Source organism: Gavialis gangeticus, unplaced genomic scaffold (genome assembly GCF_001723915.1).
Source record: "Gavialis gangeticus isolate Ggan-Ray unplaced genomic scaffold, GavGan_comp1, whole genome shotgun sequence".
In the NCBI taxonomy this organism is placed as follows: Eukaryota; Metazoa; Chordata; order Crocodylia; family Gavialidae; genus Gavialis; species Gavialis gangeticus.
Window position 1 is genome coordinate 153,747,665 of NW_017729032.1, and position 13,128 is coordinate 153,760,792.

At 39.6% G+C, this 13,128-nt stretch overlaps 1 protein-coding gene across 2 annotated transcripts in view; it reads left to right on the top strand.

Moving 5' to 3' along the window:
* Positions 1 to 13,128, top strand: part of VWA3B (von Willebrand factor A domain containing 3B) — a 160,489-nt gene that overhangs the window by 76,957 nt on the left and 70,404 nt on the right. The window contains exons 16-21 of one of the 2 annotated variants that reach the window (XM_019525170.1): positions 2,815 to 2,942; positions 5,593 to 5,783; positions 6,494 to 6,631; positions 8,331 to 8,370; positions 8,483 to 8,639; positions 12,680 to 12,798. In XM_019525170.1, the coding sequence (XP_019380715.1) occupies positions 2,815 to 2,942; positions 5,593 to 5,783; positions 6,494 to 6,631; positions 8,331 to 8,370; positions 8,483 to 8,639; positions 12,680 to 12,798 (773 nt within the window). The remainder of the gene's footprint in view (positions 1 to 2,814; positions 2,943 to 5,592; positions 5,784 to 6,493; positions 6,632 to 8,330; positions 8,371 to 8,482; positions 8,640 to 12,679; positions 12,799 to 13,128) is intronic. The other variant, XM_019525169.1, reaches the window with a different exon arrangement.

Here is a 13,128-nt window from a genome sequence, read left to right on the forward strand (position 1 = left end):
GCTCTCAGTTAATTAATTCTCCAAACTCACGGAGAAGGGTAAGCCAACCCAAGACTACAATTAGGAACAAGACAGTAGTAGGAATTTTTGAATTTCACAGATAGTAAGTCAGAGAAGCTAGATTAGAACTAACACAATTTAAAATATTCTATAGGAGGTACTAGATGCTCTAAGACATTGAATATGGACTGTGGAGCTTCTCAGGGGCCAGATCTAGACTACAAGTGATAGTGGCAGCATTAATCCCCACAGCTGTCAGAGCATTGTTTCGACACAGCTCTGAAACTCAGTAAGTTAACAGCACTGCCATTTCCCTCCCTTTTTCCTCTGCCACCAATCTTAGTTATCAGGAATGATTCAGACTCCAAATTTTGATGGTGAGTGAGAGGGAAATTAACTCCTTGGACTCCAGAGCTGAGCCGAAACAGTGGAAATAAATGCTTTTATGGTAGCTGTGATGATGAGCCCTGTGGGTAGAATCTGGTTTATGGAGGTGGGTGGTCCATCCCATGAGAAGCCATGAGAAGGCCTGTATGCTGGATGACACAGTTCCTTAGGCCTTTTGTTTGACACTTAAAGCTGTGTAAAACAAGCTTTAAGTGGGGCGGTGAGGGTTAAAACATTCAAACAGACTCTTGGGTCATTTCAACCGATGCAAAGAGTTTTTTGTTTAATTGACAAAACCAGATTAATAGCTGAGGAAAATCATAATCTTATGAGGTGAGTCTTGACTGCTGCAAAGCAAGGCTGGCCAGGCTTCTGCTTCTACAGCAGGGGGTTTCTTCAGCAGTCCAACAGACACACACAGTCTGGTGGGTATCCAGTCAGAGCTTATCCAACCATAGAAGTTCCCCCAAATGCCCTCCAGCCTGTGTCCAGTATTTATAGATGGATGGTAATCATAGTCTCAGTATTCTAAGGAATCATCTCTGATTGGCTTTATTTCAAAGTTCTTTGTTTCACTGGAACTTTCGGAACTGGATTAAACTAGATTTTTTACAAACCTGGAAGATGTCACAGTTGGGATACATATCCTGCAAATGCAAAAAGAGTGAAGGGAAACAAATTTCTTATCTTCTTCCATTCCTTTTTTATACTGGTCTGTTACTTCTTCACTTCAGTTTATGATTAGGCATGATTTGCGTTCTTATATCTAAGCATCTACTGTTAACAAGATGATAACATTCAATACATTTGATCCTTTTCTCTAATGTTAACAGAGTTAATAGATAAGTAAGGTTGGATAGTCCCTTGTTTTCCACAGATTGTTGTATAAATGTAAATGTTTCCTATTTTTCATATATCACAACACTCCCTTTTGAATAGGGTGTTTATTTATGGTTGTCAAGGTGGGCACTTATATACGTGATGGAGGTTTAGTCCTCAGGGTTTTATTCTATGCCCCCTGAATTGAAATGACGGGGCATAGAATAAAACCTTGAGGACTAAACCATTTCAATTTTTTCATCATGTTATGGTGAGGGGCCCGATCCTCTTTTTTTTTTTTTATTTTTGGAGCTGGAGAATGCCCTTGAGCTGTGGGGCCCCACAATCCTTCTCTCTGTGGTGGTGGCACCCCGTGATGCTACCCAGGCAGGCTGCTAGCAGGCGAGGTGCTGCCCCAGCTTGGAGGCAGCACCTGGCCCAATCCAACTTTTCCCCTGACCCCAAGCTGGGGCAGCACCTGGCCCACTAGGAGCCTGGCTGGGCAGCCCCAGGGACTAGTGCCACTGCAGAGGGAGGGACCAGGGCCCCTGCAGCTCAGGGGCTGCTTGGCCCGCAGGCAGCTCACCTTCCAGCTGCGGGAGAGGTGGGCAGGCTCTGCTGAAGGAGGAAAAAAAAGGATCAGGCCCCTCACTGCTTCTGCCTTCAGTAGGTGCCGGTGCTCGGCAGGATGCCTGGGGCTGCCTGGGAATGGGCTGGGTTGCCCCTGGGGCAGTGTGGGTATGTAATAAAGGTGGGATTTGTCTCATGGAACAGTTTGGTATTCATCTCATACAGGTTATTTATTTATTGTGTTAAGGTTTAGGGACTCTACTGATCTTCTGTTTCCTTGGGCTTTTATTTAAATTAGAAGTAATAAGGTCTAGGATGGTTTTAGCCCCCTTTCCACCTGCCTTTTTATATTATCCCTAATATAAATGGGCAATACTAAAGAATATCTAAGGGACAGAAATGGGATGGTATGAGAATATTATACATATGTTCATAATGGAAATGTAGGAAATTAACAATGAAGAATGAGTAAATGAATGTGGCAGTAGTTTACATCAGAAATTATTTATGGAAGATTCTCCACTGCCTTCTACTTTGTGTCTGTGCAGAGTTGGTTTAAAATTCTATCATTCTGATCTGGCAGTGTTTTGCACCCCGTCCACACTCACTTTTTTTAGGTAAAGGATGACACCCAGGCCCATGTCAAAACTAACAACAGATAAAGCAAAGTGTATATAACTAAGTCAGATATTCTACTGTTTATAATATGGCTATACAAATTTCTTTGGAACATATAAGAGTGTTTCAAGGGGGCAAGCAGTTTGCTAGGAAATTCCAGTGTTGTTCTTCTAATTAAATCTAATTAAATTGCATGTGTTGTATTTGTCCTGTTTTTGCCATCAGTTTGCTTATTATACTGAGAATGTGAGCAGTGAGGGAGTCTGTAAAGAAAATAATTCAGCACATTCAAAACTTAATCCCATCTTTCTAGTTGAATAAATACCCAAACTTACTTTCAAAATTTGGATTGTTTCAGTTAAGAAACGAAGCATGTGTTAAATGTAATTGCAATAATGCATTTGCTTTGTATTTTGGCAGAGTGAAGATATATACCTTTTAAAAAGAGAAATTGAACAGGGGGAGAAAGATCTAGAGAAAGTGAAGGCTTTCCATGCTGAATGTTTGATGATAGATTGGTGTAATGGAGAAAAAGAGCCTGAAAACAAGTATGTCCTCAACTGTCTCTATCCCTCAGGGTGCTCTGTGGGTGACTCTGGCTATCTGTTGCATTTTTTGTCTTGTTCCACATTTTCCAGCTGATGACATCCCTGATACAGTTTCCATTTGCAAGGAGAAATTGAAAAAACTTTAATTGGCATTTTCAAAAGAATCAAACTATTTTATAGTAGGAAAAGAGGTGTCTGGGAAAATACATTTTTAAAAATGTAATGCAGTGAACTGGAATAAAATGGAATGCAATCAGGACCAATAACAGGAATCAGTGTAGGCCAGGAGTAGGAGCTTTTTGCCACCTGGGCTCTCTCCCAGGAGTCTCTTCCCCTGCCTGCTCCAAGTAGCTGGCTGCCAGATTTCCAGCCTCTCTGCAGCAAGTGTAGGCTCATATGCAGCAGAGCAGCAGGCTCTGTATAATAGAGGGAAACTTCATGGAACTAAGGGGCTGTGTTGCATGGCTCTATGACACCAATCCCCCATGCTGGATCAGACCTCATCTGGCCTGAGTGCTGTAGGTTGCTGATTCCAGGTGCACGTTGTGGCTAGGGACAGACATTACACATAAACTGGTTTAAGTGATGAGAAATTGATTTAAACCTGTAACAGAACAGACATTCAGTACACATAAACGAGTCTGAAAATGACTGAAACCAGTTTGAGATAAACCTGGCTGAATGTAGTATCAGACTTAACTGATTTGGGGCAAACCAGTTTATGCAGTGTCTGTCCCAGACCAGGAATCCCATCTGCTGGAGGCAGCAAATACTCTTGCTCTCTTTGCCCTGACTGGTTAGCTAAAATTTGTAGCATCTGGATGGAGCTGGCTGGGAATTTTTGTAACTAAAATGGTCTTTTCTGTGGAGCTGTAATTATACATTCATTGGGCCAGAGAAAACATGAGCCATTTATTTCATATGTTTCAGTGCTGGGGCATAGAAGGCTGAAATTCAAGTCCAGTCGCGCGCGCGCGCGCGCGCGTGTGTGTGTGTGTGTGTGTGTGTGTGTGTGTGTGTGTGTGTGTGTGTTAGAGAGAGATCTTTGAAAGTTCTTTGGTTTGATTTAGAAAAGAAGTTTTTTTGAAATTGTGGAATTTTTCATGGGATATGTAGATTTTTTCCCCCCCATATAATTTTACCTACAGATTGTTCCCATTAGAGGGAGCTGTTTCTCTGATGCAGTATAGTTTATTTTCAAGGAAAGTACATTAAGTCTTACTTTCCTGAACAAAGTAAGAAACAAACAGGGGTGAGTTCCTTTGCTCAGCAGAGAGTCTGAAGACTCACTCAGATCAGCACTTTCCTCAGACTGTTTCTCTCAGCTTTGCCCTTAGGGCTACACTAGAAGTGTGTCTCTGGCTACATGTTAGCTTTTCTGCTCTCATCTCTGCCTGCTTCCATGGTGTTTTTGGTGTTCTTCTCCCCTATATACAGCACAAAATCAATCTTTGACCCACGTGTGGGTTTTCAGACCTCCAGGATATCACATGAACTGCCTAACCCAGCCACTGCTCACGTTTGCTTCAGGTCTAGTTCTTGGGCAGTAGTTGTTCGTTATTTTATCTGCTAATAAACAGAGGGGAATGTAAGTGTTAACTCATTTAGCCAGAATATAATGCACAGCACCTACAACCATGTGTTTCTCAACCCTTAGCATAATGGTACTTACCTTAGGGGCTGGACATACCTTTCAAGTGGTGATCCTTTGAAAACATATCCATACACTCATGCTGTTTATCCCTGTGATTTCTGTGACATTCCAAGAAACTGGTGACCAAATGATTTCTTCACAAAAAAGGGTAATTGGAAGTATAATACAACAAAGAATGAGTGTCTCTTCCAAGGCTATAACTAGATCTTCCAAGTCCTGATGGAGGCTAATTTCTGGGCTACTGCAGGAAAGTTTGCTTTGCTGCTGCTGCTGGAGTTCCTGTGGCCAAACCCTGGATCGTTAGGTGTATCTGATGCCTTACAGAAGCAAAGTATGAAGCAAAAAGAATAAGTTACTATACTTGGTGCACTTTTATACAATAATTCCAAATAAGAGAAACCACTTTATAAAAATGACTCCCACTTTCAAAACAACCTGAATAAAGGCCAAAGTTCATGGTTAGAGATGAGAAGATTTATATCTTGTGGAGTGGTTTGAAGTGTGGTAAAAAAAGATCAGCAGCTCCATATAAAAAGGCAAAGTGATTTATTTTATAGAATCATAGAAAATTAAACTTGAAAGAGACTTAAGGAGGTCAATTAGTCCAACCCCCTGCCCAAAGCAGGACCATCCCCAATTCAAAGCAGGTTTTAATTTTTATTAGCACTTGTGCAGGCATATCATTTACTGCTTATTGATATGATGGCTTACCCTTTCCCCCAGAATTCAGACCAGCTAGAGTTAGAACATTCTGGCTCCAGTAAAGAATAAACTGTTTACATATTTACATCCAGATGTTTATAACAACATTTTAGAGCAAAACTAACAACTTTTAAGCCACCCTGGACACTTAGACACTAGTAAAACAATATTAATCATTGTCTAATACTTGAAATCAGTGTTCAATTTAAGCTTTATAACACTGGAAAAGTGATTTCTTATAAAAGTATTTGTACTCTTGAAGGTATTCACTTCATTTTTTCCTTCATCTGTCAGTACCAGTCCTCACAAGCAGACTTTTACTACTTCATCTATAACCACGCACATCCAGGAGCTGAATGCTTCTGCCACCAGTAGACCAGACTGTACATTAGAAGAGCCAACACTGACTGCACACCACCATATACTAAATACATGGCAAACTTGTTATGACAGTCCAGCCATAAAGAAAAAGGCACTGTATGCAGGTAACTATCTAAACTGAAAGGTAGATATTAGAATTTGTTCATCAGCTTTGAAGTGATCTTGCCAAAAATAAAATGATAAATCTTTATTTTGGTCATAATTAAAGTTTGATGTTTTGCATGGAAGTAATCTTAAATCTCTGATTTACTTTTCACTACTTTTTTGCATTTCTTTCCTCTTGGATACTTATAGTAGTTATTTTTACAATCTGTTGTGGTGTTTGTGTAGCACTTCCTGCAGTGGAATGATAAATTTTAATTATCTTGATTGATTTAAGAAAAGAAAAAGAAAAAAAAAAGCTATTAATAGTAGGGGGCTTAATACCCCCTCTCTTTTTATTAATGTAAACAAATCATGATAACAGTGAAGAGCCAACATGTGTGTTTTATTATGTATAGCGTTCATTTAAAAATCTCACTGTTTGATTTATTATCAACTAAATTATTCTTTGAAGCAACATGTGAGATCATTTGAAAAACAATTTACTTGGCTCATCTGGAAAAAAAATACTTCAGCATCTTAACCTTGGAAAATACAGCGAATAAATGAGTATTAGTTGAAGTATTTTTACATGAAAGACTTGATCTGCAGTAATACACTAGAACAGTAGAATAGACGGTTGATACTTGAGAAGAGTTCTGTGTTCAAGAACTGCGAGCATCCATTGATCTGTAGATGAATTGTTCCTTTGCCTTCTTCTGAACACTTGCAGAGCAAACAAAGACTAGTCTGCTCAGAACTCGAGGTCATGGAATAAAGTCTTGTAAAGGAAGTCCAGATGAGAAGATATCTCCTGAAAGAGAGGATTTTCACCTCAAAAACGCACTGAACCCTGCAGCCAGTTTTAAAGGCAAGTAGCACAACTGTGTGAGGTGAACAATTTTTCTTTTGATTTGTTTGAATCTGGTGGTGCCATGTTTGAGGTCAGGGTGAATGAGCAAATAAACTTCTAAACTGCTGTCAAGAGGAGCCAGGGCTGTGTTTAACTGACATGGACAAGGAAGGAAGTCCAGTGGGATGGTAATGCTAAAATTTGAGATACTAAATTAGAATGAATACAAATGGAAAGATTAAATAAAATTCACAGATTTATAAATAATACTCCATTTATTATTTTTCCTCTTGCAAGGAAAATGGTCGTGGTCTTAGTCATCTTGGAAGGAACTTAATCTTCTTGCATGCTCTCTGTATACTGTACCTCTGGCAAGATCATTTCCTACAAAAGAAGTGGAGAATATTGTGGAAGAAGTGGAGTTATTGTGGAAGTAGTGGAGATGTGTTGGCAGATTTTACATTTCTTGTCCCAGCATGGTCTGGATCCATTAGGTGTGCTTGCTGGGGGTGTTTGCAGCCTGCGCTGGGTTCCATGTTTCTATCACTAGTCTGCTGGTGGTACCCAAAATATCTAGTTTAAAGTTATTTTGAATATATCTAACTGAAGTGCAGGGGTAGACATGCCGTGAAACTGCTGAAGGAAGAGTTGAATCACAGTTTTTTTTTGGTCTAGGGTGACTATCTAAGAGATGCTCATTGCAGTAAAAGAAAAAAGGAAAACTCATATATTGTTGGTTGTATTAAAGGTCAAGGTTAAAATTGACAGCTCTAGCTTAAATCCTGATGTGCTGTTTTGGAAAGAAGCCCAGCTTCACTATATGGGTGCAGACAGAAGTGACAGTTTTTGGCTGATCTGGCCACAGGAAGCGATCTATAGCTGTGACCAAACACAAGTGCATGGCTGCAGACAGCTTAAAAAATGGCCAATTGGGCGAAAATCTGAACCCTCATTGTATGAGGGGTCAGATGAAGATGTTTCAAAACAGAGTGTCTTTTGTGGCTTCTGTGCTGTAATATGCCAAGGATCTTCATAAAAGCTGCACTCAGCACGTGGGGATAAGTGGTCAGTGAAATGAAACTATTTTGTTAGAAACTTGGATATGATATCCAGCAGATATTCCTTTTTTCCAATGACTATTATAGCTCTGAGCTTAATGCTAAAGGTGCTGTCATTTGTTTTAAAACCCTATACATGATATTTGAAAATGTGTTTGACATTTATACATCTCACAGTTTCTTGTTTTTAGTTCTCTAGCTATTACTTTTGATTAATGAGCTCTTTATACAAGTTAACTTTAAATGAAACACAGCTGGCCAGCCAGCCAGGGGCAGTATATTATGTTGTTATGGTCTGAGTTAGGGAACAAACTGGTGAATCTTTCTTCCTGAGTTATAAGCTATAAATCAAAATGAAGTTTAAAATAATTTTGAAAAGATTTTAAATTAGTCCCTATCTACTTTTTAAGACTTCACTGTTAATTAGATCTTGGGAGAGTGTGGGTGGGAATGTTGTTATTATTGATCAAACACCAAGACTGAAACACAAAAGAGATTAATGTTCACAAAGAAGCTTAGCAGCTGGAACAAGCATTATTGTACAACCCTCATGGTGTTTCTAATAGGTTAAGACAAATTGTTGAGACTAATTGCTATAGTTGTATATCTTGTGTGCATGCAGAATCATTATGTGTTGTTTTGTAAATGTTTTCCCACAGAAATGAATACCCAAAAGGTGACAAAAAGAACAGCTAAAGAGTATGTACATAATATCACAAAAAGATAAGTGTTTATAATTTGTTTTCAATAATTCCTAAAGTAACAAAACCTTTTCTATCTCATGCTATATCTTGAGGATTCTTATTTTCAGTTCTCTAGATATCTCTTCATCTCGTTGGCTAAAGACTCATGGTTTGGTTGCTAGGCGACTCACCATAATGGATGCCTTAGCCCCCACAGCTGTTCCTCACAGTACTAAATACATCCCAGTTCTGGACAAACATGTTGTTTCTAAAGTCTTTGATGAGGTAAAGCTTTTGTGTTATTTTGGGACAGATCTAAAATGTATTATTGTTTTTGAAAGTAATTTTATTGTTCACTCATATAAATATCAAACAGTTATTTTGATTGTGATAAAATGCAAGTGATGCTCAGCATAGAGATTTGATAGTGTTTATTTTCAACAATCATTAAGAGAATAAAACTGTTCATTAATTATGTTTCTTGAAGAGGGAAGGAATTGTGGAGCTTAATGCTGTTTGCATTTCTTGCCTTTTTACCAGTGGGTGGCAGCATGCAGCCACTAGGTGTTCAGATTTTTTTCTGGCTGGTAGCCACTAATGATATATGATAAATCACTGGAGATCTGAATTTTGGGTTTCATAAACTAATTGGAAAATTGGTCATGCTTTCTTATATCACTGAGTTCTCAGGGTTTACACATGTTCACTAGAGTGTGTTTAAAAAGGAACAGAATAACATAATCTAGGGTCCAGGCTTGACAGGTGCTCAGTGCCGCCTGTGGGCATGTCTACACAAGACGCTAAATGCACAGTAGACTAATTCTACTGCGCGTTAGCATAGCCATACTGTTGCACTAATGTGCAGTAGAATTAGCCTACTGCGCATTTAGTGTCACTAAAAAAGCCTATGCTGGTGTGACTAGAAGGTGAGGGAAGCGGCAACCACTTTTCCTTGCCTCTTCCCTAAATGAGGCATTACGTGGTGTTGTGAAGAGAAAAGGGGGTTTGTTGGCTCCTGTTGGCCTCCCCTTGTCTTCCCTACTGCCCAGATGAGCAGCAGGGTGGCAATTTAAAAGCCAGTGGTTGGGAATGGGGCTTGGGAACCCCACTGCCAGCTTTTAAATTGCTGGTCAGCTGAGTGGCACAGCAGCAAGGGGGAGTCAGTTTTGGGGGCTTTCCCCAAGCCCAGTTCCCAGCCACCAGCTTTTAAATTGCCATGCCACCACTCATCTGGGCAGCAGGACAGCAAGGAGGAATGTAGCCAGGAGCTGGGAGTCAGGCTGGGGAAAGCCTCTGCATGCCCAACTCCCAGCTATTAGATAGCCACCCCCCTCACTCAGGTGAGTGGCAAGAGGGAGCTGGAGGGGCTGGGAGCAGGCGTGCAGAGGCTTTTTCTAGCTTAGGTTACCATACATCTGGGTTTTCTTGGACATGTTCTCTTTTTGAGTCCTCCAATCTGTCTAGGCAGTTTTTTGAAATACGAATTAATGTTTGGTGCTCTGCTCCACTGGTGGCAGTGAAGGGAGGGTGATTAGGGGCAGGGGCAGTGCTAGGGGAAGTGGGCTGCAGCAGGGCAGGGGAGGCACCTGCCCCTCTAGTGGGGGAAGGGGCCGGGGGGCCCTTTGAGGGCAGCAGGCAACTCCATGGCTGGGCAGCCCCAGGAGTCAGCCCCATGAATCAGAGCTGCCGTGTCCCAACCCAGTTGGGAGAAAGGTAGCTGGCAGCCCCCTCTGCCGGGGCTGTTGGGAGCAGGGGGCTGTGGATTGGGAGTGAGGGGCACTGGCAGGGCTGATAGAAATGAACCCCGGTACACAGCTTACTTTAAAAGGCTGTTTGCTTTCATAAGGTGCTTGTTTTGAACAGCGTTTCAACAGTAATACCAGCAATTACAATTGAATACTCATATCTTAATGTCTAATTTTCATGCAGAAATTTCCAGTTTAAAAGTATTACAGCATTTCATGCCTATAACTGATGGCAAGTTATGACCCTAAGTTGGAGCATGTGTTTGTCAAGCTCTGGCACATGTGGTATGAAAAGGAAAGACAACAATCTGGACTGCAGACAAGTGGAACTAACAGAATTATCTCTATTATGTGTGGAACCCATTCTCCTTTTGGCTTTATGCTGGTATTTCAGGGAAAAGCTGAGAATAGGATGTGGCTTTAATTATAAATCTTGATCAAGAGTGATTAACAGATTGCATTAAAATCTTGGCTGCCCCTATACTTTGAAAGCCCCCTTTCAGAATAAGTATTTACAAGATTTTTGGAATCAATTCTTCTAAGATATTTTGAAGGGTTTTGTTGTGCAGAATAGATATGTTCCTTTGTTTACTTGGAGGAAGGCATTATTTTGGATTTTTGCCCTTTGCTAACATTGATGCACTAACAACAGTTCTCTCACCTTGGAAATAAAGAAGCAAGTAAAAAGGTTACCATGACAACTCTTCATTAACAAGTTGCTGACCTGCTCTTTTAATTTTTGTGTGACCTGACAGTTTCACCTGAGCCATTGCAAAGAGGTTAATTATTACACTAACCATCAATTTCATATGTAGAATAAAATTTTTGGGTGTTCAGCTAATATTAATTCTCTGTACCATATTTCCAGAGCAGTGCTTCTCTACTGGTACTTCTGTGCATCTGCTCCAGAAATTGCACGGTCTTTGATAGAGCTTTATGAAAAACAGAATTTATACATTTGTAACTGAACCAAAAAACCACCCAGAAAAACACTGGTTTCAGGTTGGCCCCTCCCCCCCAATTTTCATCTAATATGAAATGATTTTTCTTTTTGTTTCCATGTTATTTACCTCTTTCTGTTTAAAATTTAGGTCAATTATGAAATGAAATCACCATTTTGAAACAAAATATTGAAATGTTTTATTTTTTTTAAAATATTGAGATAAAACATTTAACCTTCTAATTTTTTCGTTTACTACTTTAAACTACTCACCAAATCTGACCAGATTTTGCAAACAATTTCCTCCCTGAAAATGAATTTTTGGTTAATTTCCTCTTCCATGAAAGAATTCCCTAGTCGTAGTCTCTAGAGTTTAATGCCATAATAGTAAACATATTTTTGCCAATTCTTAACATTGCACTTGGACTATTATAGTCATTCAGAAAGATTATTGAATATTTATAAGCTGTATAGTTGGAGTGAAGATAGTGGTAGAAGATGACTTCTGCAGAAAAACTCCTTATACCTTTGGGCTGAAGGTGCTCAAGCTTGAGTGTCACAGCAGATCTCAACTGTTTGGTGTGGAATTGAAAACACTTTTTCTATAGCACCAATATCAATTTCAATTTTATCTGGATTGGGAGTGGGAAAGGCATTTACTGCACTAGAATTTTGAAGAGAGAAGTAGAATTGTGCAGAATATGCTTTGATATGTTCTTAATACAGTGGTACCCTTCTCCCATTTCATATTTCTTTCTTGTTACCGTGCTCTAGAAGAAAGAAATATTTTTTCCAGCATAATCTTGCGTTGGCTTGTTGATTGAAGGTCCATAGGAATTTATATTGGGTGATATTGTATATGGATTTTTAAGTGAAGGATGGTCTCTCTTTTCCTACTTCTCTTTTAAAGATAAATTATTTGGGTGCCTGAGCTTTCTGTTTCATAATGTAGTGTGCATTACTTAGATGTTGTAATGAAGATTTTGAAAGACATTTTGATTTCTAAAGAAGGAAGTAGGTGCTTCTGAAATTTTCAAAGGCACTTAATCAAGGATGGTTGATCGCAATATGGTTGTAAAAATATCTGTCTGCACTTGTAGGCACCTAAGTACTTTTGAAAATCTGGCTCTTGCAATAGAAGTTACAGCATTTCATGCATATAAATAAATACATTTCTTATTTGTATATGATATGCATCTCTGGAATAAGCTGGTGCTGTATACAGAAGACTAACACAGTGATTTATTAAAACAATACAATCTGTATTGTATCTGCCTGCATACTTTCTGCCTTAGCTTTCATTAGTAGAGTAATATTGAGAGATATTGTTTATTTTGGTTAGAAATAAATTGTAAAATAGCAAGATTAATTTGTCGTGCCTTCCCATGCTTCATTTGCAGGGTTCCAATGCTTATTTTAGGGATCATATTTATTTATAGGATTTCTGGAAATACACTGCAAGACAATTGTATCCTAACACTGAAACCCCATTAGGTTTGATCTCTCTCATGGGACCTTGTACCTGTATGATCACTTACATGAAGTGCTTTGTTTTTTCTTATTGAAGTTCTTTGAGACTTTACTTGGTTGTATAAATAGTCATATATTCAGTGAAATCTTTGCTCTTTATTGTTTTGTAGGTGTTACCCCTTGCCCACATTAGCAGTGACAAGAAACAAATCACATTAATTAATCCTCAAGCAGTGAATCTTGATGCTTATAAAGAGAAGCTGGAACAAGCAGTTAAATCTTATGAAAGGTAAGTCTTTGCTTCAGAAATTCAGCACTTCTGAATTTAGAAAATCATCCGTTATGTCCTAAATCAGGGGTGTCAAACATGGTTCTGAACTGGTTGGAGTAGGTGTCGTGTGTGGCATGGTACCTGGAGCAGGTGCCACATGTGGTGTACCTACAGCCAGGGCAGGCACTACATGTAGCATGACACCTATGTCAGCCAGTCTAGGATCTGCATTGTATGTGCCCAGCTGGACTGTTTCCTATGCGGAGCCTGTTCTGGGCACTCTGGGATTGCTGCTATGCACTGTGGGTCCCATACCAGCTAGAACAGACACGGGGTTGGGGGGGGGGG